Source organism: Oncorhynchus clarkii, chromosome 9 (assembly GCF_045791955.1).
Source record: "Oncorhynchus clarkii lewisi isolate Uvic-CL-2024 chromosome 9, UVic_Ocla_1.0, whole genome shotgun sequence".
Taxonomy (NCBI): domain Eukaryota; kingdom Metazoa; phylum Chordata; class Actinopteri; order Salmoniformes; family Salmonidae; genus Oncorhynchus; species Oncorhynchus clarkii.
In genome coordinates, this window is record NC_092155.1 from 30,447,811 (window position 1) to 30,475,496 (window position 27,686).

Genomic DNA, 27,686 nt, shown 5'->3' on the forward strand with positions numbered 1-27,686 from the left:
ATGAATGCAGTATAGCAGGGGTGTCAAAGTCAAATGGACGGAGGGCCAAATAAAAAAATCAGCTACAAGACGAGGGCCGGACTGTTCGAATGTTCATTGAAAAATTTTTAAATGACGCATATAGTCTAGTGAACCTAATTGAACCTACTGAAAACCTAACAAATATATTACAATATGATCAGATAAATAAAGCAATATTTTCTTATGGCTCTGTCAGTAATCTTTAATTTTCAACAGACACAAAAGACAAATTTCCTTTATATAAATATCCCCATAACATGAACATTAAATGAAAGAAACCGGTATTCAAGGCACCATCAGTAGACTATATTTTCTATTTTAGCAAAAGTGGGCTAAATTTACTTCAAAGAAAAAACAATAATAGCAATTTTCTATCATCCACTCAACTGAAATATTTTTAAAATATAATTGGATTGAAATACAAAAAAATAAAGTGCAAAAATCTATTAATCAAAAACAACACTTTGTTTAAGGAGAAGTAACATGCAGTGAAAACAAATATTAAATTTTAACTTTTAAACTTGAACTGAGTAAAAACTCTAAATATGTGATTGCACAGTAATGTTCACTTGTTTGAGGTTGAGGGTGATACTTGGTGGTGTCCCATCTTTTCCACAAGTTCATCAATGTTCGGGGTAAGGCTCTGAGCTGAAGAAATCCTCAGAATTGAGTGGAGGTGTTCAGCAGTAAGTCGACTTCTGTGTGATGTTTTGTTCAGGTTCATCAAAGAAAACAGTTGTTCACACAGGTATGTGCTGCCAAACATAGACAACGTTTGAGCAGCCTGGATGCGCAGCTGGGGCATTGTGCCGGGGAGGAAACGGGCGAACTCCGCAGCACCCACTGCCGCATATTTTGCCCTCAGTGCATCATTGCATTGGAGGTCAATCAACTCCATTTGGAGGTTTGGTGGTGAGCTTTCCACGTCAACAGCAAATGGGTTACCGAGCAGTTCCAACCTGCTTTTTTGTGCTTCAAAGTCAGCAAATCGGCGTCGAAAGTCAGCGGCAAGCATACCTATTTTATCAGCCAACTGTGTGCTCGGGAACGCACTGGTAGAGAGCTTCTCTTTCATGGTCTGGCAGCTGGGAAAGTGGCTCAAATTTTCTTTCCGCATCTGCGTCTCCCACAGAGTCAGTTTGGTTTTAAATGCCTTCACTGTACTGTACATATCAGAGATGACACGATCCCGACCCTGCAGCTGCAAGTTTATTGCATTCAGATGACTCGTAATGTCACACAGAAAAGCCATTTCACACAGAAACATTTCGTCTCGGAGTTGTGTTGTGTCTTTCCCTTTGCTGTCCAAGAACAGACAAATCTCCTCACGAAGCTCGAAACATCTTTGAAGCACCTTTCCCTGGCTTAGCCATCGCACCTCTGTGTGATAAGGCAAATCACCATGCTCCGTTTCTAACTCCGTCAGAAATGCCTTGAACTGGCGGTGATTCAAACCTTTGGCTCTGATAAAGTTAACTGTGCGCGTGATGATGCTCATTACATGCTCCATTTTCAAGGCTTTACCGCACAACGCTTCCTGGTGTATGATACAATGATAAGCTGTCAGCTCACCTGTCGCGTTTTCCTCTTGCATCTTTTCCCGTATCTTCGCCACCAGTCCGCTCCTGTGTCCACACATCGCAGGTGCTCCGTCGGTTGTCAAACCCACGAGTTTTTCCCAAGGCAGCTCCATCTCATTTACACATCTTGACACCTCTTCATACAAATCATGCCCCGTAGTTGTGCCATGCATAGGACGTAAAGCCAAAAACTCCTCTGTCACGCTTAGGTTGGAGTCCACTCCGCGGATGAAAATTGACAACTGGGCAATGTCAGAAATGTCGGTGCTCTCATCCACAGCCAAGGAATATGCAATAAAATCTTTTCCCTTTTTCACAAGCTGCTCTTTTAGATTGATGGACAACTGGTCTACTCTCTCGGCAATGGTGTTTCTGCTCAGACTCACATTTAAAAAGAGTTGCCTTTTTTCTGGGCAAACTTCGTCACAAACTTTAATCATGCAGTTTTTGATGAAATCCCCCTCCGTAAATGGCCGGGCTGATTTAGCGATCTCTTCTGCCAAAATAAAACTGGCCTTGACAGTTGCGTCCGCGTGTGTGTCCGCGTGTTTCGTTTCATAATGTCGTCTCAGATTATACTCTTTCAGTACCGCCACACTTTCTCCACACAGAAGACACACAGGTTTTCCAGCTACCTTCGTGAACATATACTCCGACTCCCACCTTGTTTGAAACCCCCGGTTCTCAGTATCCACCTTCCGTTTTGCCATTTTTGATGGGTATCTGAAAGTTAATTTTACTGTGATGCTGACGACTGCTGTGCCAATAAATATTGAAATGAAGCAGCCTACTGCTCGGTGCGTCACCTTTGCATTGTGGGAAATGTAGTATTGGTGCGTGTAAAAGATCTGCGGGCTGCCGGCTTGCTGCGGGCCGGTTCTAATAATAAATCAAGATCATCCCAGGGGCCGTAAAAAACCTTCTTGCGGGCCGGATGTGGCCCGCGGGCCTTGACTCTGACATATGTGCAGTATAGTATTCAGGTCAAATGCATACCACATAGAATACTATTCCTCTGTGTATAACATAATATTCCACAGTGAAGCATTTGTCACTGTTCCCCTGCGCATCGCATAATAACATCTCCTTATGTATGAGTCTCAGAAACCCAGACACTAGGCAACAGCAGTGACTAGGGCCTGGGATTAATGACGGAACCTCTTGGTAACTTTGGGAAAAATAAAAAAAAATACTTTCCCCGGGGAGCGTCGTCTTCAAACATATTCCAACAAAATCACGAGGCGGACATGCCAGAACGTCATGATTCGAAACCCCCGCACGTGCAACTGGGTACTGGACTTCCTGACGGGCCGCCCCCAGGTGGTGAGGGTAGGCAACAACATCTCCACCCCGCTGATCCTCAACACTGGGGCCCCACAAGGGTGCGTTCTGAGCCCTCTCCTGTACTCCCTGTTCACCCACGACTGCGTGGCCACGCACGCCTCCAACTCAATCATCAAGTTTGCGGACGACACAACAGTGGTAGGCTTGATTACCAACAACGACGAGACGGCCTACAGGGAGGAGGTGAGGGCCCTCGGAGTGTGGTGTCAGGAAAATAACCTCACACTCAACGTCAACAAAACTAAGGAGATGATTGTGGACTTCAGGAAACAGCAGAGGGAACACCCCCCTATCCACATCAATGGAACAGTAGTGGAGAGGGTAGCAAGTTTTAAGTTCCTCGGCATACACATCACAGACAAACTGAATTGGTCCACTCACACAGACAGCATCGTGAAGAAGGCGCAGCAGCGCCTCTTCAACCTCAGGAGGCTGAAGAAATTTGGTTTGTCACCAAAAGCACTCACAAACTTCTACAGATGCACAATCGAGAGCATCCTGACGGGCTGTATAACCAACCGCCTGGTACGGCAACTGCTCCGCCCACAACCGTAAGGCTCTCCAGAGGGTAGTGAGGTCTGCACTCCAGGACACCTACACCACCCGATGTTACAGGAAGGCCATAAAGATCATCAAGGACATCAACCACCCGAGCCACTGCCTGTTCACCCCGCTATCATCCAGAAGGCGAGGTCAGTACAGGTGCATCAAAGCTGGGACCGAGAGACTGAAAAACAGCTTCTATCTCAAGGCCATCAGACTGTTAAACAGCCACCACTAACATTGAGTGGCTGCTGCCAACACACTGACATTGACACTGACTCAACTCCAGCCACTTTAATAATGGGAATTGATGGGAAATTATGTAAATATATCACTAGCCACTTTAAACAATTCTACCTTATATAATGTTACTTACCCTACATTATTCATCTCATATGCATACGTATATACTGTACTCTATATCATCGACTGCATCCTTATGTAATACATGTATCACTAGCCACTTTAACTATGTCACTTTGTTTACATACTCATCTCATATGTATATACTGTACCCGATACCATCTACTGTATCTTGCCTATGCTGCCCTGTACCATCACTCATTCATATATCCTTATGTACATATTCTTTATCCCCTTACACTGTGTATAAGACAGTAGTTTTGGAATTGTTAGTTAGATTACTTGTTGGTTATTACTGCATTGTCGGAACTAGAAGCACAAGCATTTCGCTACACTCGCATTAACATCTGCTAACCATGTGTATGTGACAAATAAAATTAGATTTGATTTGATTTGAAACAGAGTTTTTAACAAAGGCAGTTGATGCAAACGAGCCACTTGCAAAATGCACTCATTCAAAAAATAACATCTGTGATCTCCATCTTGCTAGCTACGCGGGCAACAAGCAGATCAGGCAGTGACGTAGTTCCTCTATGCCAAACTAACATTGTTTCTGAACAAACGTGTAAGCTGGAACATTGCTACGTTGTGGGAGGCAACCCCATCTGTCTAGAGAGACTACTTATGTACAGTACAATACACTTTTATGCCAAGATTTCATATTATCCCATGTGTGTGCGACGCCTAAATGTCCCCCCCCCTCCCATCCCCAGGTGCGTATGGCCCTGAAGCGAGCAGAGAAGGAGATGCAGACGGAGTGGTCGGTCCCAGAGGCCCTACAGATGTGGCTACAACTCACCCATGAGGTGGAGGTCCAATACTACAACATCAAGAAACATAGCGCGGAGCTACAGCTCAGTGTCGCTAAGGAAGAGGTAACTTCCTGGGAGACCAAATTACATCACTATGACATCACTTCCTAGGAGGCAGTGTCAAGTTTAAGTAGGAGCAGGTTTTAGGGTGATTTTGGGGATGTAAATGGGTTGGTTCATTGGGTTGTGAATTTGTAAGTGAGTTGAGTTAAATTTTGAAGTGCAGTATGGAAAATAAGCATTTTGCACTTGTGTAATTGAAAATGTCTGAAAACATGCACAGACACATGCACACAGACGCATAGAGGCAGACACAGACATACACACACACACAAAAACACTTAAATTACTTTAATTGCATTGTTTGTTTTTGCCTTTTATAACTTGCAGTGAGAATGACTCATAAGGCAATTAACTGTGTATCTGTGAAAGCACAAACACTGAGACACAGCAATATGGTGCTGTCATTAAAGTCGATGTGGTGACATTTGACATCTTGGCCCAATTTGAGGACTTATTGATAAAACTAGTCTCTGTAGGATACTGTATTGTACAATACATGGCAGAAGGTATGTGGACACCTGCTCGTTGAACATCTCATTCCAAAATCATGGGCATTAATATGGAGTTGGTCCCTCCCCTTTGCTGCTTTGACAGCCTCCACTCTTCTGGGAAGGCTTTCCACTAGCCGTTGGAACACTGCTACGGGAACTTGCTTCCATTCAGCCACGAGCATTAGTGTGGTCGGGCACTGATATTGGGCGATTAGGTCTGGCTCGCAGTCGGTGTTCCAATTCATTCCAAAGGTGTTCAGTGGTGTTGAGGTCAGGGCTATGTACATGCTAGTCAAGTTCTTCCACACAGATCTCCACAAATCATTCATTTTTTTAAAAAAACTTTTTTTCTCCCCAATTTCGTGGTATCCAATTGGTAGTAGTTACAGTCTTGTCTCATCGCTATAACTCCCGTACGGACTCGGGAGAGGCAAAGGTTGAGAGCCATGCATCCTCCGAAACCCAACCTAGCCGCATTGCTTCTTGACACAACGCACATCCAACCCAGAAGCCAGCCACACCAATGTGTCGGAGGAAACACCGTACACCTGGTGACCTGGTAGCGTACACTGCGCCCGGCCCGCCACAGGAGTCGTTAGTGCGTGATGAGACGAGGATATCCCTGCCGGCCAAACCTTCACTAACCTGGACGACGATGGGCCAATTGTGCGTCGCCCCATGAACATCCCAGTTGCGGCTTGCTGCGACAGAGCCTGGGCCCAGCCTGCCACCTGGGAGGCCCGACAAATCATTTCTGTATGGACCTTGCATTGTGCACAGGGGCATTGTCATCCTGGAACAGGAAAGGGCCTTCCCCAAACTGTTGCCACAAAGTCGGAAGCACAGAATTGTCTAGAATGTCGTTGAATACTGTAACATTAAGATTTCCCTTCACTGGAACTAAGGAGCCTAGCCCGAACCATGAAAAACAGCCCCAGACCATTATTTCTCCTCCACTAAACTTTACAGTTGGCACTATGCATTCGGGCAGGTAGTGTTCTCCTGGCATCCGCCAAACCCAGATTCGTGCGTCAGATTGCCAGATGGTGAAGCATGATTCATCACTCCAGAGAACGTGTTTTCACTGCTCCAGAATCCAATAACCACAAGCTTTACACAATTCCAACCGATGCTTGGCATTGCGCATGGTAATCTTAGTCTTGTGTGCGACTGCTTGGCCATGGAAAGCCATTTCATGAACTTCCCGACAAACTGTGCTTACATTGCTTACAGAGGCCGTTTGGAACTCGGTAGTGAGTGTTGCAACCGTGGATAGATGTTTTTTACGCGCTATGCACTCAGCGGTCCCATTCTGTGAGCTTGTGTGGCCTACAACTTCGCTGCTGAGCCATTGTTGCTCCTAGACATTTCCACTTCACAATAACAGCGTTTACAGTTGACTGGGGAAGCTCGAGCAGGGCCAAAATTTTACAAACTTGTTGGAAAGGTGGCATCCTATGACGGTGCCACATTGAAAGTCACTGAGCTCTTCAGAAGGGTCATTCTACTGACAATGGTTTTCTATGGACATTACATGGCTGCATGCTTAATGTTATACACCTCTCAGTAACGGGTGTGGTTAAAATAGCCAAATCCACTCATTTGAAGCGGTGTCCACATACCTTTGGCCATGTAGTGTATATCAGTGCATGTAGGTCTGTTATTGCTCCAGCCAACAGATTGTGGTCTTGACAAGAGATGTTTCACTGTTTAATTTATTCATGAACAACAGCTAAACTGGGCAGATATTTGAAAAGATAAGGCACTGATGTTTTATTGTAGTATAGACAGCAAATATTGCTGAATGCTATGCATTCAGTGATGATTGTGTTCCAATATAGTCATATGTCTGCTAAAGCACTGTTTTTAACTATAGTCATACTACATTATTTAATTTGAATATGCTCCACCCATTCTCATCCCCAATATCACAATTTGTGGCACCCATGAGTGAGAAACCTATATGCCAAGTATAGACCACATATTGTATTCCCTACAGGTTATAGAAAAGAGCAGAAGCTCTGAACTATCCATTCAGTCGCCGGTCTTACAGGTTATGGAACATTTTCTCTTAGTATTTGCCCGGTAGGTTTCATCAAGGAGAAAGCCCCCACTTCTATGTCAAATAAAACAAAAAACACTATATAGTAAATACTACAGTAATAAAAACACTGCAATAGTTACTATAGTATACACTATCATTTTTACTATAGTAATACTACAGTATTTATACTGTAATAAACTTTACTACAGACATGCCCACAAAAACACTACAGTGAATACTACAGTAATGTCCACAAAATACAGAATACAGTGAATACTATAGTATACTACAGTCATATCCAAAAACACTACAGTAAATACTACAGTATGCTTATGCAATAACACTACAGTAAATACTACAGTATGCTTATGCTAAAACAATACAGTAAATACTACAACAACACTGCAGTGAATACTATAGTATACTTCCACAAGAACACTGCAATCAATACTATAGTATATACATCTAGTCATACAACAGTATTTAGAGCATAGTATATTATAGTAATTTTTCAAATGGGTTACAGGCAGAGAAAATCAAAAAGAAGAGGAGTTCTGTGTTTGGAACACTTCACGTCGCCCACAGTTCATCACTGGATGAAGTGGACCACAAGATCCTAGAGGCCAAGTAGGATAACACACACGCATTCACACAACAGACACACACGCATAGACAAATACGCACACTCACCCGCGTTGGATTTTGTCACCCTCGTCCATATGTCTTTGTCCATGAGCTGAATCGATGTGAAAGACTTGGGTATTTACTAGCTATTGATTACTGATCGAGACAATTATTGTTATTGCGGGTGTAGCAAAATGCATGTAAATCAGGATCCCCACCTATGTCAGTCTACCTAGGGTGTCAATACCTATTACAATAAGTTGTTGTCCATGCATTAGTGGTATAGGCACAGAAACCAAAGTGTAATATCTGGAAAAAGACAGTTTACCTGGTACAGCGAGAAGAGGATGGGCCTCCCATCTGAGCTGGAACCCTCTTTAGGTTTCTTCCTTCTAGGGAGTTTTTCCTTACCAATGTGCTTCTTCTTTTGCTTGCTCTTTTGGGTCTAGGTTGTTGGCTGTAAAAGCTCTTTGTGATAACTACTGATATAAAGCGAGCTTTATAAACACATTTGATTTGATTGATTGTTCCAGGAAGTCCCTGTCGGAGGTGACCGCCTGCCTGAGGGAGCGTCTCCACCGCTGGCAGCAGATTGAGAAACTGTGTGGCTTCCCCCTGGTGCACAACTCTGGGCTGCCCAGTCTAACTGCCACCCTGTACTCTGACCACAGCTGGGTGGTCATGCCCCGTGTCTCCGTGCCCCCCTACCCCATCGCCGGTGGAGTGGACGACCTCGATGAGGACACGCCTCCAATCATTCCACAATTCACCTGTACGTATGGAGGTTGTCACAGAAATGCAAATACTCCAGTTAGAGTTGTAAAGTGACTGAGTGTGTGTGTGTGTGTGTGTATGATCACTTGTTACTCCTTACATTGAACAAAAGTAACACGCTACTTTGCAATATTACTTTATGTAGAAAGTAACATGTTATATTAGTAGTTGTATTACTTTACATTACTTTCATAAAAAAATCTCAATCTCACCGTTTGTTCGATTGTCAGAGGGAGCAATACCATCACTAGTTTCTCTTTTCATCTGTGGTGCTGCTTTCCTGTGCTAGTCTTCAAAAGATGCGCTATATATTGGGCTGCTTCACTAGCCATATATACTGTAAACCAAACATCTGTCGAGATTTCCTATCGTTTCATTAAAACTCTTTTCTCGAACCACCAGTTTTGGTTATCGACCGCAGGCACACGAACCCATAGAGATGTATTGAGGGCACACTTGCAACTCGATGGGAAAGGCCTCAATGGGCTTTGCTATCACAGAAGTGATCAATAGCAAAGATCGGAGGTGTGCTCTCTATACATTTCTATGGACAGCAGCTATCATGACATTTCTCCAGATCAAATTGTATTTGTCACATACACATATTTAGCAGATGTAATTGCGGGTGTAGCGAAATGCTTGTGTTCCTAGCTCCAACAGTGCAGTAATATCTAACAATACACACACACATCTAAAGGAAAATAATGGAGTTAAGAAATATATCAATATTAGAATGAGCAATGTCAGTGACATTGACTGAAATGTAGTAGAATAGAATACAGTATATACATATGAAATGAGTAACGTAGTATGAAAACATTAGTGACAAGTGTTCCATTATTAAAGTAGCCTGTGATTCCATGTCTATGTACAGTTGAAATCGGAAGTTTACATACACCTTAGCCAAATACATTTAAACTCAGTTTTTCACAATTCCTGACATTAAATCCAAGTAAAAATTCCCTGTTTTAGGTCAATTAGGATCACCACTTTATTTTAAGAATGTGAAATGTCAGAATAATAGTAGAGAATTATTTAATTCAGCTTTTATTTCTTTCATCACATTCCAAGTTGGTCAGAAGTTTACATACACTCAATTAGTATTTTGTAGCATTGCATTTAAATTGGTTAACTTGGGGCAAACGTTTTGGGTAGCCTTCCACAAGCTTCCCACAATAAGTTGGGTGAATTTTGTCCCATTCCTCCTGACAGAGCTGGTGTAACTGAGTCAGGTTTGTAGGCCTCGTTGCTCGCACACACTTTTTAAGTTCTGCCCAGAAATATTCTATAGGATTGAGGTCAGGGCTTTGTGATGGCCACTCCAATATCTTGACTTTGTTGTCCTTATGACATTTTCCTACAACTTTGGAAGCATGCTTGGAGTCATTGTCCATTTGGAAGACTCATTTGCGACCAAGCTTTAACTTCTTGACTGATGTCTTGAGACGTTGATTCAATATATCCACATAATTGTCCTCCCTCATGATGCCATCTATTTTGTGAAGTGCACCAGTCCCTCCTGCAGCAAAGCACCCCCACAATATGATGCTGCCTCCCCCGTGCTTCACAGTTGGGATGGCGTTCTTCGGCTTGCAAGCCTCCTCCTTTTTCCTCCAAACAAACATAACGATGGTCATTATGGCCAAACAGTTCTATTTTTGTTTCATCAGACCAGAGGACATTTCTCCAAAAAGTACAATCTTTGTCCCCATGTGCAGTTGCAAACCCTAGCTTTTTTTGGCGGTTTTGGAGCAGTGGCTTCTTCCTTGCTGAGTGGCCTTTCAGGTTATGTCGATTTCGGACTTGTTTTACTGTGGATACTTTTGTACCTGTTTCCTCCAGCATCTTCACAAGGTCCTTTGCTGTTTTGGGATTGATTTGCACTTTTCACACCAAGGTATGTTCATCTTTAGGAGACAGAATGCCTCTCCTTCCTGAGCAGTATGACGGCTGCGTGGTCCCATGGTGTTTATACTTGTGGACTATTGTTTGTACAGAGGAACGTGGTACCTTCAGGCATTTGGCAATTGCTCCCAAGGATGAACCAGACTTGTGGAAGTCTACAATTTTCTTTCTGAGTGCTTGGCTAATTTCTTTAGATTTTCCCATGATGTCAAGAAAAGAGGCGCTGAGTTTGAAGGTAGGCCTTGAAATACATCCACAGGTACACCTCCAATTGACTCAAATGATGTCAATTAGCCTATCAGAAGCTTCTAAAGCCATGACATCATTTTCTGGAATTTTCCTGTTTAAAGGCACAGTCAACTTAGTTTATGTAAACTTCTGACCCACTGGAATTGTGATACAGTGAATTATAAGTGAAATAATCTGTCTGTAAACAATTGTTAGAAAAATGACTTGTCATGCACAAATTAGATGTCCTAACCGACTTGCCAAAACTGTAGTTTGCTAGCATCCCACATGGCCAACATCCAGTGAAATTGCAGAGTGCCAAATTCCAAAACAGAAATGCTCATCATAAAAATTCATAAAACATACAAGTGTTATACATCGGTTTAAAGATGAACTTCTTGTTAATCCAACCACGGTGTCAGATTTCAAAAACACTTTACGGCGAAAGCATACCATGCGATTATGTGAGAACAGCACACAGCAGACAAATCATTACAATCAGTTACCAGCCAAGTAGAGGAGTTACACAAGTCAGAAATAGAGAGAAAATTAATCACTTACCTTTGATGATCTTCATATGGTTGCACTTAATAAATGTTTGTTTTGTTCGATAAAGTCCCTGTTTATATTCCAAAACCGTTTTGTTCAGTAATCCACAGGCTCAAACGCAGTCACAACAGGCAGACGAAAAATCCATATAGTATCCGTAAAGTTCGTAGAAACATTTCAAACGATGTTTATAATCAATCCTCAGGTTGTTTTTAGCCTAAGTAATCGATAATATTTAAACCGGACAATAACGTTGTCAATACAAAAGGTAAACAAGAAAGGCACGCTCTCGGTCTTACGCATGAAAAATCTCTGGGACACTGTAGGGTCCACTCATTCAAAGTGGTCTTACTCTCTCATTTTTCAGAATACAAGCCTGAAACCATTTCTATAGACTGTTGACATGTAGTGGAAGCCATAGGAAGTGCAATTTGAGTCCTAAATTAATGGATACTGTAATGGCATTCAATAGAAAAATACAAATATAAAAAAATCCCACTTCCTGGATGGGTTTTCTCCTGCCAAATCAGTTTTCTTATACTCACAGACATTAGTTTAACAGTTTTGGAAACTTTAGAGTGTTTTCTATCCAAATCTACCAATTATATGCATATCCTAGCTTCTGGGCCTGAGTAGCAGGCAGTTTACTTTGGGCACGCTTTTCATCTGGAAGTGAAAATAGTGCCCCCTACCCTAGTGAAGTTAACAAACATTTGTGGAGTGGTTGAAAAATGAGTTTTAATGACTCCAACCTAAGTGTATGTAAATGTCTGACTTCAACTCTATATAGAGCAGAAGCCTCTAAGTTGCAGGGTTGTGTAACTGGTTGGTAGCCGGCTAGTGATGACTATTTCACACTCTGATGGCCTTAAGATAGAAGCTGTTTTTCTGTCTCTCGGTCCCAGCTTTGATACACCTAGACTGATCTTGCCTTCTGGATGGTAAGCGGGATGAACAGGCCGTGGCTCGGGTGGTTGATGTCCTTGATGATCTTTTTGGCCTTCCTGTGACATCGGGTGCTGTAGGTGTCCTGGAGGGCAGGCAGTGTGTACCCGGTGATGCGTTGGGAAGACCGCACCACCTTGCCGTTGCGGGCAGTGCAGTTGCCGTACCAGGAGGTAATACAGGATGCTCTCAATGGTGCATCTATAGAAATTTGTAGGTCTTAGGGGCCAAGCCAAATTTATCCAGCCTTCTGAGGTTGAAAAGACGCTGTTGCGCCTTCTTCACCACACTATCCATGTGGCTGGACCATTTCAAATTGTCTACACTGAGAAACTTGAAGCTTTTCACCTTCTCCACTGTGGTTCCGTCAATGTGGATAGGAGTGTGCTCTCTCTGCTGTTTCCTGAAGTCCACAATCAGCTCCTTCGTTTTGTTGAGGGAGAGGTTATTTTCCTGGCACCACTCCACTAGGGCCCTCACCTCCTCCCTGTAGGCTGTCTCGTCATTGTTGGTAATCAGGCCTACAACTGTTGTGTCGTCTGAAAACTTGAGGATTGAGTTGGAGGCATGCGTGGCCACGCAGTCATGGGTAAATGGGGAGTACAGGAGGGGGCTGAGCACGCACCCTTGTGGGGCTCCTGTGTTGTGGATCAGCGAAGTGGAGGTGTTTCCTACCTTCACCACCTGGGGGCGGCCCAGGATGTCCAGGACCCAGTTGCACAGGGCAGTCTTGGAGGGTACTATGGTGTTGAAGGCTGAGCTATAGTCAATGAACAGCATTCTTACATAGGTATTCCTCTTGTCCGATGGCGATTGCATCATCTGTGGATCTATTGGGGCGGTATTCAAATTGAAGTTGGTCTAGAGTGTCAGGTAAGGTAGAGGTGATATGTTCCTCAACTAGCCTCTCAAAGCACTTCATGATGACAGAAGTGAGTGCTATGGGGCGATAGTAATTTAGTTCAGTTACCTTTGCTTTCTTGGGTACAGGAACAACGGTGGACATCTTGAGCCGGCCGGCAGCCTTGCGAGGGTTAATGCGTTTTAAATGTCTTACTCACATCGGCCACTGGGAACTAGAGCCCACAGTCCTTGGGAGCGGGCCTCAAAGTGGGGGAAGAAGGTGTTTATCTTGTCCGGGAGCAAGACGTCGGTGTCCGCGATGTGGCTCGTTTTCCCTTTGTAATCCGTGATAGTCTGTAGACCCTGCCACATACATATCGTGTCTGAGCCTTTGAATTGCGACTCCACTGTCTATGTACTGATGTTTTGCTTGTTTGATTGCCTTAACAGGGGGAATAACTACACGGTTTGTATTCAACCATATTCCCAGTCACCTTGCATGGTTAAATGCTGTGATTCACACTTTCAGTTTTGCTCGAATGCGTCCATCTATCCATGGTTTCTGATTTGGGTAGGTTTTAATAGTCACAGTGGGAACAACATCCGCTATACACTTCCTGATGAACTCAGTCACCGTGTCAGTGTATTGGTCACTGTTATTTTCAGAGGCTACCCAGGACATATCCCAGTCCGCGTGACAAAACAATCTTGAAGCATGGATTCCGATTTGGTCAGACCAGTTCTGGTTATAGACACGTCCCTCAAACAGCCTTTTCCCGCTCGCTCGAGAACTAAATTAAGAAACAAGTTGAGATCGGATCATGGAAACACGCAACCGGTAGAGAGATGATTCTGAAAGTATTGCTCATTGTTTGACAAAGTAACTGTACTAAAAAAAGTTGACAAAGTTATGTGTTACTTTACTCTGTTACTCATATACAGTAAGTAATCTGATTACGTAACGCGTTACAAAAGTGATGATGGCCAGTACAGCATGTGAGTTTACTTTGTCTGATTTTTACATCAATAACGCTAAAATAGAATTAAAATTTGTGTTTTAGGTTGTGTGTGTGTTCAGTCCGACCATCTTTATGACCACATCTGGCTGTGTAACCTACATCCCTACTCTCTCTGGTATTTTCCCAGCAGCCTCTATAATGCGGCCCCCTCTGACGCGCAGCAGCAGCCTGTGTCGGTCCCGCCGGAGTCTCTACAGCACCCCGCAGCCTTCAATGATGTCTGCCGACCCTGACCTGCTCTCTATGTCCAGCCCACCCCTCTCCTACCACCCAGAGGGTGAAGAAGAACACATCCTCTTCATCGAGAGAAAGGGGTATGTTACCTTTCACCACCTCTGCCCTCTTTTATACCGGATCAGTTTAGGGTAATTTATTTAGAATATAAGACATTATATAAGTGTGCTGATATTAGTTGCATTGTAATTATTTTTATTTCTCTTACACTCGGTCTCTGTCTGCCCCTGCTTTGTCTGCTTTGTGTGTGTCTCTGCTCTGTGTCTGTCTGCCTCTCATCTCTGCCTGCTTCTCTGTCTCTCTCTGTCACAGGGACACTCAGGATACGTCCTCAGACACAGACTCTCTCAACTCCTCCATGGGACGAAAACAGTCCTATGCCAACCCCTGCACGCCAGGCCCAGAGCCCCCCTACCGCAAGATCTCCCGCGAGGAGCTGATGATGCTGAGCCAGCAGGAGCCTCAGACTTACATCCGGGACTCACCCCCTCCTCAAGGGGGAGTTGCGTCCCTCTCGACTTCCTCCTCGGCCAACCCCTCCCCTGCCCTGGAGCACCACTCACACTCCCACACGCACTCGCACAAACACAAGGGCTCACCCGACCTCACCCGTGGCTCCATCCCAGAGTCCCACAGCATGTCCTTCACCACCCCGACGGCGGGCAACAAGGCCGTATTCAACGGCATCCTAGAGAAGTCCTATAGCATGGGCCAGCTGCCCGCGGGCATGACGGGGGCAGGGGGGGTGGTGGTGGTGGTGGGGCGCAACCCATCCCTCACCTCACTGGATAATGAGGGCAGGGGGGCGGGGGGCAAGGAGAAGAAACTACAGAGGACCTCTTCTCAGGACTCCTGTGACAACGGAGACAAGACCAAGAAGTCCTCGTCCAAGATCAAGAGCTTGTTCAAGAAGAAAAAGTAGTAGTACTCAGAGAGCGAGAGAGAGGGGACTGGACAAAAAAGGATCAAGATGAAGTCATTTTAGCCTTAATAAAAAATGTACGTTGTCAACGGAAACTAAAACATTTTTTTTTGTTCCATTGTTCCTTTTTTTTCTTCAAAGATGGAATGTAAGCTCTGTCTGGGCACCTCAATAATGCATTTTAATGAATTGTTTTTGCTCACTCATAGCCTCAAAGTTAAGCCTTCAAAGGTCACAGAAAGGTCAAAAGGTAAAGGGTCATGCCAGCTGCCATCGCCCAGGCAACCGTGAAAAGCATGAGCCTGCTCACTCAACCTCTTCTGGTTCTTTTTCAGTTAAAGAAACAACAAAATAAATTTCACTTGTGTTCTATCTGGAGGTTGAGGGGCTTCTACTTGACACATTTATTTTCAGAAAGAAAAAAAAATACTACTTAAGTTTGTTGCACTACTGCTTTCCTGTACTCTGGGAAAGGACCGGCGCTGCTCGCCAAGTAAATATTAATGTATACAGTACAGATGAGAATGATGTATGGGGAGAGGCATTGGAGATGCAACACATGGTAGGCTATTGAAGCCAAAATCGCTTGGTGTTTCCAATGGTTTTTTGCAATGGATTGTATTTATACACACACACACACACACACTGAGTATACCAAACATTAGAAACACCTTCCTAATTTTGAGTAGCACCCACCCTTTTTGCCCTCAGAACAGCCTTATTCGTCAGGGCATGGACTCGACATGGTGTGAAAAGTGTTCCACAGGGATGTTGGCCCCTGCTGACTCCAATGCTTCCCATAGTTGTGTCAAGTTGTCTGGATGTACTTTGGGTGGTGGACCATTCTTGATACACATGGGAAACTGTTCTGTTGAGCGAGAAAAACCTGGTGCGCCTGGCACCTACTACCGTACCCCGTTCGAAGGCACTTAAATCTTTTGTCTTACCTATTCACCCTCTGAATGGGACACAAACACAATCCATGACTTGGTTGTCTCAAGGCTTAGAAATCCTTATTTAACCTGTCTCCTCCCCTTCATCAACACGGATTGAAGTGGATTTTAGAAGTGACATCAATAAGCGATCATAGCTTTCATCTGGATTGACCTGGTCAATCATGGAGCAGGTGTTCTTATTGTTTTGTAACACACTACATATAGAAAAGTATGTGGACACCCCTTCAAATCAGTGGATTCAGCTATTTCAGCCATATCCGTTGCTGACAGGTGTATAAAATCGAGCACACAGCCATGCAATATCCATAGACAAACATTGTCAGTAGAATGGCCTTGAAGAGCTTTCAACGTGGCATTGTCATAGGATTCCACCTTTCCAACAAGTCAGTTCGTCAAATTTCTTTCCTGTTAGAGCTGCCCCAGGTCAACTGTAAGGGCTGTTATTGTGAAGTGGCAACGTCTAGGAGCGACAACGGCTCAGTCATGAAGTAGTAGGCGACACAAGCTCACAACGTGACCGCCGAGTGCTGAAGCACAAAACGCGTAAAAATTGTCTGTCTGCACTTGCAACACTGACTACAGAGTTCCAAACTGGGAGCAATGCCAAGTGTAGGCTGGAGAGGTGTAAAGCTTGTTGCCATTGTACTCTGGAGCAGTAGATACGCACGTTTGGTGAAGGAGGAATAATGGTCTGGGGCTGTTTCATGGTTGGGGAAGGCCCTTTCCTGTTTCAACATGACAATGCCCCCATGCACAAAGCGAGGTCCATACAGAAATGGTTTGTCGTTGTGGAAGAACTGGACTTGGCCTCTACTGAGCCCTGACCTCAACCCCATCGAACAACTTTGGGATGTATTGGAACGCCGACTGCAAGCCAGGCCTAATCGCCCAACATCATTGCTGGACCTCACTAATGCTCTCCCCGCAGCAATGTTCCAACATCTAGTGGAAAGCCTTCCTAGAAGAGTGGAGGCTGTTATTGCTGCAAAAGGAGGACCGACTCCATATTAATGCCCATGATTTGGGAATGAGATGTTCGATGAGCAGTGGTTTCACATCCTTTTGGTCATGTAGTGTGTATGTATATATACAGTACCAGTCAAATGTTTTCACACACACCTACTCATTCAAGGGTTTTTCTTTATTTTGACATCAAACAATGAAATAACACATGGAATCATGTAGTAACCAAAAAAGTGTTAAACAAATCAAAATATATTTGAGATTCTACAAAGTAGCCACCCTTTGCCTTGATGACAGCTTTGCACACTCTTGACATTCTATCAACCAGCGTCACCTAGGATGCTTTTCCAACAGTCTTGAAGGAGTTTCCACATATGCTGAGCACTTGTTTGCTGCTTTTCCTTCACTCTGCGCGGTCCAACTCATCCCAAACCATCTCAATGGGTTGAGGTCAGGTGATTGTGGAGGCCAGGTCATCTGATGCAGCACTCCATCACTATCCTTCTTTGTCAATTAGCCCTTACACAACAAATGATAGTCCCACTAAGCGCAAACCAGATGGGATGGTGCATTGCTGCAGAATGTTGTGGTAGCCATGCTGGTTGTGTGCCTTAAATTATTTAAAAAAATCAGTGTCACCAGCAAAGCACCCCCACACCATCACACCTCCTCCTCCATGCTTCATGGTGGTAACCACACATGCGGGGATCATCCGTTCACCTACTCTGCGTCTCACAAAGACACGGCGGTTGGAACCAAAAATCTCAAATTTGGACTCCTCAGACCAAAGGACAGATTTCCACCGGTCTAATGTCCATTGCTCGTGTTTCTTGGCCCAAGCAAGTCTCTTCTTCTTATTGGTGTCCTTTAGTAGTGGTTTCTTTGCAGCAAATTGACCATGAAGGCCTGACTCAAGCAGTCTCGTCTGAACAGTTTATGTTGAGATGTGTCTGTTACTTGAACTCTGTGAAACATTTATTTGGGCTGAGGCTGGTAACTATTGAACTTATCCTCTGCAGCAGAGGTAACTCTGTGTCTTTCTTTCCTGTGGCAGTCCTCATGAGAGCCAGTTTCAGTGTAGCGCTTGATGGTTTTTACAACTGCAACTTTAAAAGTTCTTGACATGTTTCGTATTGACTAACCTTCATGTCTTGAAGTAATGATGGACTGTCATTTCTCTTTGCTTATTTGAGCTGTTCTTGCCATGATATTGGATTGGTCTTTTACCAAATAGGGCTATCTTCTGTATACCACCCCTACCTTGTCACAACTGATTGGCTCAAATGCATTAAGAAGGAAAGAAATTCCACAAATTAAGTTTGTGGAATGGCTCACCTGTAAATTGAAATGCATTCCAGGTGACTACCTCATGAAGCTGGTTGATAGAATGCCAAGAGTGTGCAAAGCTGTCATCAAGGCAAAGGGTGGCTACTTTGAAGAACCTCAAATAATGTATAGTTAGATTTTTTAACACTTTTTTGGGCTGCATGATTCCATACGTGTTATTTCACAGTTTTGATGTCTTCACTATTATTCTACAGTGTAGAATAGTAAAAATAAAGAAAAAACATGGAATGAGAATGTCCAAACTTTTAACTGGTACACACACACACACACACACACACACACACACACACACACACACACACACACACACATGGGAGGTTTACGTACACCTTGGCCAAATACATTTAAATTCAGTTTTTCACAATTCCTGACATTTAATCCTAGTAAAAATTAAATGTCTTAGGTCAGTTAGGAATCACCACTTTTAGTTCAGAATAATAGTAGAGGGAATTATATATTTCAGCTTGTATTTCTTTCATCACATTCCCAGTGGGTCAGAAGTTTACATACACTCAATTAGTATTTTGTAGCATTGCCTTTAAATTGTTAACTTGGGTCAAACGTTTCAGGTAGTCTTCCACAAGCTTCCCACAATAAGTTGGGTGAATTTTGGCCCATTCCTCCTCACAGGGCTAGTGTAACTGAATCAGGTTTGTAAGGCCTCCTTGCTCACACACACTTTTTCAGTTCTGCCCACACATTTTCTATAGGATTGAGGTCAGGGCTTTGTGATGGCCACTCCAATACCTTCACTTTGTTGTCCTTAAGCCATTTTGCAACAACTTTGGAAGTATGCTTTGGGTCATTGTCCATTTGGAAGACCCATTTCCGACCAAGCTTTAACTTGGCCTGACTGATGTCTTGAGATGTTGCTTCAATATATCCACATAATTGTCTTCCCCCATGATGCCATCTATTTTGTAAAGTGCACCAGTCCCTCCTGCAGCAAAGCACCCCCACAACATGAGGCTGCCACCCCTGTGCTTCACGGTTGGGATGGTGTTCTTAAGCTTGCAAGCCTCCCCCTTTTTCCTCCAAACATAACGATGGTCATTATTGCCAAACAGTTATAGTTTTGTTTCATCAGACCTGAGGACATTTCTCCAAAAAGTACAATCTTTGTGCCCATGTGCAGTTGCAAACAGTAATCTGGCTCTTTTATGGCGGTTTCGGAGCAGTGGCTTCTTCCTTGCTGAGCGGCCTTTCAGGTTATGTCGATATAGGACTCGTTTTACTGTGGATATAGATACTTTTGTACCTGTTTCCTCCAGCATCTTCACAAGGTCCTTTGCTGTTATTCTGGGATTGTTTGCACTTTTCGCACCAAAGTACGTTCATCTCTAGGAGACAGAACGCGTCTCCTTCCTGAGCGGTATGACGGCTGCGTGGTCCCATGGTGTTTATACTTTCGTACTATTGTTTGTACAGATGAACGTGGTACATTCAGGCATTTGGAAATTGCTCCCAAGGATGAACCAGACTTGTGGAGGTCTACAATTTGTTGGCTGATTTCTTTAGATTTTTTTCCCATGATGTCAAGCAAAGAGGCACTGAGTTTGAAGGTCGGCCTTGAAATACATCCACAGGTATACCTCCAATTGACTCAAATGATGTCATTTAGCCTATCAGAAGCTTCTAAGGCCCTGACATCTTTTTCTGGAATTTTCCAAGCTGTTTAAAGGCACAGTCAACTTAGTGTATGTAAACTTCTGACCCACTGGAATTGTGATAGTGAAATAATCTGTCTGTAAACAGTTGTTGGAAAAATTACTTGTGTCATGCACAAAGTAGATGTCCTAACCGACTTGCCAAAACTAGTTTGTTAACAAGAAATTTGTGGAGTGGTTGAAAAATGAGTTTAAATGACTCCAACCTAAGTAAGTGTATGTAAACTTCCGACTTCAACTGTATATAATATCTGGACGTTGTTTTTACATTATTTTGTTCTTGTAGACATTTTTTAAATAGAAATGTGATTTCTAGTGGTGGGGGTTCACAAGGACTGACTACGTTTTTTACTGAAGAGTGATAAAGAATATGCAGATTTTACCCATACCCTTAACGTACCTTGTCGTTGTAAACATCCCTGAGCTTTTCTTGGACATTTTACCCTTACTCTAACCTGTTACCTCTCAACTTCTTTCTCCACTGTTTACTTATACGCTATGAAAGGGAATGGTCACTAGCAATGTACATCGTAGGAGACAAGCTAAGCTGAAGAGTAAAGTTAATGGGTTCTGTTTTATCATATGCATTTGTAATATCAGAATTTTACAGATATGACATATTTGTGACATGTGACATATTTGCTATCGTAGTGTATTCCTACATCCTACATCCACAAAAAAAAAATAGTTATAGATGAGCAGGACATAGGAATGTTTACAAGATGTTAGAAGATTTCTTTGAACATTTGGTGTGTGAATATTTGTATACCATAGACAAACAAATAAAGCATAACAATGCTGTCTTCAGTGAGTGACTTTTGCTTTCCCCCCCCACCCCCACTATTTGTAACCCAAAGACACAAACAAAAGCGTTTGTGATATTTGCGTTGAGGATATGTATGGTGGGGACTCGTCTTTGACTCATTCGGTGTTCAGAACTAAAGCTTACCCAGCATTGACGACTCACTCCCCACAGGGAAGAAACATTTATGAATCTCTATTTGAATTCCCTTTTTTTCTTTGAAGGAGAGTAGAAACAGATGAGAAAAAAAACAACATCATTTTGACACACCCATTTGTCTTGAGAGAGTGGAGGAACAGTGATACACAGAAATGCATGCATGATTGCTTTGTCAATATGAAGTGTATGTGATAAATTCCACTGATGGTTGATCAATTCCACACATAGCAGCAATGGGGCCGGTGACATCTGGCTTGGTGATGAATGTGTTGTTTGGCTGCCACTGTGCAACAACAACAGATCCCAGCCTTCTACACACACACACCCTATTGATTCATCCCTCTCGGGGCGGTTCCAAAGATGGCCACTAAGTTGCAGTATTGTATAGGGGAAATGATGCATGGTAATAAACATTCCCTAACCTGGTTCATCATGTTCATGCTGGTCAAGTTATATGTATGAGACAGATCGTCAGAACGTACAAAGGTAGGCTACAAAATGCACTTTGACATACAAGCTTATTCACCTCTCTTCTATGCATAGTAGTGAAAATGTTCAATACAAGACAATAACTTCATCTAAAATGATTAGCTTTTTATCACTGAACAAACATTACAGCATCTCATCCTCTTCTGTGTGTCACCCTTTTACCCCTATAAACCCAGGGTCATTACAATATGTTCAATTCCAAGGAAGCCCGCGCCGGACCTCGGGCTAGAAGGTCGAGGGTTCGAGACCTGCTCCCTGCCTGTTTCATTACAGTATGTAGTAGTTACCACTATAAAATGCTCCCTTAAATGAAACACCCTGTAAACAACGGACTGTAAGCTACACATTGGTTCTCAAGCCAACATTAGCTAAAGCTGAACCATTACATCCTAGCTGGCGTGTAAAAGCACCACATGACTTTCAAAAATCCTAATATCACTGAGCCTCTCACATTAAACAACCGTCTTTCCTGCAGTTTTTTTTTGTTGTCTTGCCAACTACTGTAGTGGTGCACACACTAAACGATGTGACAGACAGAGGGTCACACACTACAAAAATTATTCACTTGGTTGTGAGGTTGTCGATACCACTTTGAAAACAATGATGTGATTTGATTTTGTAGCTACAACAAGCTGTGGCTCAAAACCAACCTACACATTTTCAGTCAGACATTCACGCATGCCATACATAGTTGAAATGTCTAGCCAACATGTTGAATTAAATAACATTGCTTGTGCACTTCAGAGCTGTAACGATTTGACGCGTTGGAAACGTATCCAGGCTGTATCACAACCGACCGTGATTGGGAGTCTCGTAGTGCTGCGCACATTGGCCCTCACACTACTTAGAGCGTTGCAGACTTGTTGCCGATTAAATCAAACATGTTTGTGCAATCACAGACGTCGCGGTTTTCAAAGACGAGATCGGTAGCGTCAGACTGCGTATCTGAATCGCTCACATTAACGACATGGGGATTTTGTGTCCGATCTCAAAAACTTGTTTGGGACAGCTAATTCGGGGCCAACATTTTGTAATGTACACCTGGTTTAGGGGGGGGGGTGCGCTCACATAGCACTACTATCACTCTCCCCTCTCGTATTGTGGTGGCAATAGGTTAAGAACCTGTTTAGGATATTTATAGCTGTGAGATGCACCCGGTACACTAATTGGGAGCGTTATGGTGCCAAAATGACCCAAAGGGGACCTTAGCTATGAACAGAGGAGAAACAGGATCGCTATGCTCTGAGGATGGCTTATTCATTCTTTAATGAATGAGGTGAAGGTAATGAATAGATGCCCTAAATGCATGTTTTATAGCTGAGACTTTGCTGCTGCTGGGGTGTGTGTGTGTGTAGCCTCTTTACACCTTGCGCTAACATGTGGGTTTCGTGATCTGATCAATATGATCCAATCACTATCTGCTCAACGTTTGTTGTGTCTACACATGGTGTTTAAATGTGTTTCATCTGTCCACTGTTTCCGCCTTGTGACCAGATTTCCTGGTGCCTCGCTCTATGCAAATTATTTGGCAGACATTCTTTCAATGTAGTATGAATGTTCTCACACTACATGTGGACACCTGCTCGTCGAACATATCATTCCAAAATCATGACCATTAATATGGAGTTGGTTCCCCCTTTTGCTGCTATAACAGCCTCCAATTATTTCTGGAAAGGCTTTCCACTGGATGTTGGAACATTGGTGTGGGGACTTGCTTCCATTCAACAACAAGCATTAGTGAGGTCAGGCACTGATGTTGGGCGATTAGTCCTGGCTCACAGTCAGATTTTCAATTCATCCCAAGGGTGTTCAATGGGGTTGAGGTCAGGGCTCTGTGCAGGCCAGTTAAGTTCTTCCACAGAATCATCTAGAACAGGCCTGTCCAATTCCAGTCCTCGGAGGCCTGATTGGTGTCACACTTTTCCCCCATCCCTAGCAAACACACATGATTTAAACTAATTGAATTAACTGAAGATCATGATTAGTTGATTATTGGAGTCAGGTGTGTTAGCTGGGGCTGGGGCAAAAGTGTGACACCAATCAGGCCCCAGAGGACTGGAGTTGACCAGGCCTGGTCTAGAAGGTCATTGTATGCTGTAGAGTTAAGGTTTCCCTTCACTTGAACTAAGGGGCTTAGCCCGAACCATGAAAAATAGCCCCAGACCATTAATCCTCCTCCACCAAACTTTACAGTGGGTACTATGCATTCGGTCAGGTAGTGTTCTCCTGGCATCCACCAAAACCATATTCGTCTCTCGGACTGCCAGATGGTGAAGCGTGATTCATCACTCCAGAGAGCGCGTTTACACTGCTCCAGAGTCCAATGGCGGCGAGCTTTGCACCACTCCAGCCAACGCTTGGCTTCGCACATGGTGATCTTAGGCTTGCTCAGCCATGGAAACCCATTTCATAAAGCTCCCAACGAACAGCTCTTGTGCTGACGTTGCTTCTAGAGGCAGTTTGGAACTCGGTCGTGAGTGTTGCAAGCGAGGACAGATGATTTTTACGCACTACGCGCTAAAGCACTCGACAGTCCCGTTCTGTGAGCTTGTGTGGCCTACTACTTTGCGGCTGAGCCGTTGTTGTTCTTAAACATTTCCACTTCCCGAAACAGCACTTACAGCTGACTGGGACAGCTCTAACAGGGAAGAAATTTGATGAACTGACTTGTTGGAAAGGTGACATGCTGTGATGGTGCTACTTGCTATGTTTGTCTATGGAAGTTGCATGGCTGTGTGCTCGATTTTATACATGTGTCTGAAATAGCAGAATCCACTAATTTGAAGGGGTGTCCACATACTTTTGTATTTTAATTATCTATGGGTACAATCAGAATGTGGACGAGATCAGGACAAAGAACACATGTTAGCACCAGGTGTATATGTGTTTGTATGTGTGTAGATGGAGAGAGTGGGTGTTCTGGTCTCTAGCTCTCTGCCATTGGGATCCAATTCTACCATGCCTGCTGCTACCATATATCTCAGTGTAATGGGCTTATTAGTGTGTTTCATGCACTGTGACCCTGATGCACTGCGACCTTTCTCTGCTCCTCACGCGCAGGCGAGTGAGGGAAGGAAGTTTATTTTATTTTTTTGAAAGGGTAAAAATACTGGAGGAGGGCTGAACACACACACACATACACACACAGAGCGAGATAGTTGAAAAACCCTGATTACACAGATTTACTCAGTTACTAAACACATGTTGGGATGAGAGGGCCGAGATATTTTATCCAAGTGGCTTTCCCTCCTTGACAATAGACACACTCCTTAAAACGTTGGAGGCAGGCTCAGTCCCAACCCCATTGTAAATGGTCTGGAACAGCCAAGGCAAAGTCAGCTTTGGCAGAGGCAGACCTGGTGTAAACAGAGCGACACTACTGTATTGTAGCATGTCTCATGACTGGTCTGACTCTATGCCCGAGAGGCACAGTAGGAGACTGAATACTGTAGGTGGCCAGTTTTTATGACTTAACGACAGGTCGGTGGGGGTGGGGGGTTGGGGGGGAGGGGATTTAAAGAATAATCATGTTGAATAATTTGTAATGTAAGTAAGGATCGTTGAACAACAACTGTATCTCTCAATGTGTATATTTCCCAGTAATCAGATTTACATCTAAATGTTGTGGAACTTATATGATTAACTACGGAACTATTTGTGAGAGGATGAATGTGGCTCTTAGCCCACGTGATTACAGATATTATACCAAATGTAATGAAACCGCCCTTTTGCCGGAGTATATGAAAGGACTCCTAACGAAATGTACATTAGACTAGAGTATGTATACATACATTATTTTTAGAACATGGAAAGAGTTCTGCCATCGTTGTAACCAAAAGCAGAGACTAAGGGGGAGTAACTTTATTTACATATGTGATGTACACAAATACTATGTATGTATAAAAGCAGAGCCAGTGCTAAGAAGGGGCGGCTGTTCCGCGGACCAGCACGGCTCTTAATAACTTGTATTAAAGTCTACATTGAATTCACAAAGTTCTTCTGAGAGTATTATATTTCTGAAACAATTCTCCACGACAATTTCAACACAGCGAGACGACAAAGACGTGCAATCGTAAATATGTACATTGCATATCTAAATCCGAATAAAATGGTTGTTGGGGTGATAAATATCTATATTTACGATGAACGTATTATTCAATTGTATGTACGATAGGTGAATTCCTTTGTCTCTTCTTCTCCCGCTATTTTTTACATGCCCCTCCCTTTTCATTGTGTAACAAGCCATCATATCGGTTTTCATTGTGTAACAAGCCATCATATCGGTTTTCATTGCATTGTGTTAGTAACCAATAACTATACTGTGTATGTGTTTATGTATTTCTGTGTGATTTATTTAGTTAGTAAATAAATATTTAAGCAAATTTGTATATCGCTGATTCATCCTTTATGCTTGGGTTCGTGCAGATATCCAAGAATTTTGCGACATTCAGAATGAGACTGATAAGGTAACAATTAGCAAATGATTGGATGACGGCTATGATATTTAGATATTCTGATTGATAAGTTAATTCGGGAAACGGTGACTCATTAAATAAACTTTTCCTGTGGTTCCCCAGAATACTACTTCATTAATTGTTATAAGATTACTTTAATCGCGTAATAATTTAACATGATATGTAATTATTCTATGAATAGCTGTCATTGCATTAATAATAGTCATGTAAAGACAGTGTGCACAAATATTGGCCCTCACGTAGGCTGCCCACATTGGTCCAATGCGCTTTTGCTCATCGGCTCCACGTTGGCCCCCAAGGCATTGACCTAGTGAGGGCAGCCCCATATCAGGTGAAGGCAGCCCTAACTTTACATTAAATAAGCCCATCTTTTTCCAGCAAACAAGCCCACATTGGCACGATGTGGGCCCAATGCGGGTTAAAAAACTCCTTAAAGTTGGTTGCCAGCCGCCATTTAAAATCCACAGAAGAAGAATGAATGAGGAGAGATTAATAAAAGAAAACAACAAAAAAAAAGTTAAAAGGGGAAACCTATTTTTTAAAATGTTGTTTTAATCTGTGAATTAATTGTTGGAGTAGAGAACACATGATTTTGTGTGACTCAAAATGGGTCAAAATTCTACGAAGATCCAGGAAGAATAGGACCATATGCATTTCAGGTAAAATAAAAACATTAATGTCCATGAATGTTTCATATGTGTATCAACTTGTTCCCAAATTAATATAGTTTGTTCACAGTTGGTTTTGATATTTTAACCTACGTGTCATGAACGCGTCTGGTAGGGAGAGACTAAATCAACATGCACATGATGGCGCATGCCAACGCACGTGGGGAGCCAGTTTGGTCATCATGTTACAGTGTATCAGAAAAACAAAGTTGTTAGTATCATATAAATATTTTTTTTTACCAGAGAAACTTAAGTTTATCATATGTCACATGCACATATGTGGTGTAGTGGAGCATGAAGGAGTGGGTATAATTTTGCCCCAAAAAATTCTAAATGGCTGCCCGGCGAAGGAAAGGCCCCTGTGTGGAAAATTCAATGAGAAATAGTGACATACTGAATGACCTAAAATCATGACTCGCATATTGGTCTTTCACATTCAGGCCAAGCAAAGCTCTACTGTGCAAGTAGTCTAACAATAGGCCTAATATAGAGCCCGTCAGTGGAGGTGTCATAATACCCCAAAAATCTAGCTGTCAAACAGGGAAATGATTCCAATAGTTTTTCTACCATTCATTTTTTTTCCCATCGTGGATTTTAGAAACACTTCTAATAAGGGCTGTGTTTTCAGTAGGCTTACTCTGGTGGGATGTTTTGATAACTGTGTCAATCTCTCTCGGACAAAGTGACTTTAACAATATATTTGGTTCTAATTAACTCTTTGCTAACAGGTGTCGTGTCCATTTAGAACTTACACAAGACAGTTCATGAAATTGTCTGTAAACAAATGTAACCTATTCGTACATTTAGCCAACATTAGATAGTTAATCAAGAGATTCTTACCTTTTTTGGAAGAATA

General features: G+C 43.0%; 1 protein-coding gene across 2 annotated transcripts in view; it reads left to right on the forward strand.

Moving 5' to 3' along the window:
- Positions 1 to 15,731, forward strand: part of LOC139416205 (stromal interaction molecule 2-like) — a 90,813-nt gene extending 75,082 nt beyond the window's left edge. The window contains exons 8-12 of one of the 2 annotated variants that reach the window (XM_071164603.1): positions 4,565 to 4,726; positions 7,788 to 7,888; positions 8,419 to 8,657; positions 14,276 to 14,462; positions 14,695 to 15,731. In XM_071164603.1, coding sequence (XP_071020704.1) covers positions 4,565 to 4,726; positions 7,788 to 7,888; positions 8,419 to 8,657; positions 14,276 to 14,462; positions 14,695 to 15,304 — 1,299 coding nt within the window. In that variant the 3' untranslated portion in view covers positions 15,305 to 15,731. The remainder of the gene's footprint in view (positions 1 to 4,564; positions 4,727 to 7,787; positions 7,889 to 8,418; positions 8,658 to 14,275; positions 14,463 to 14,694) is intronic. The other variant, XM_071164604.1, reaches the window with a different exon arrangement.
- Positions 15,732 to 27,686: the final 11,955 nt, after the last annotated feature.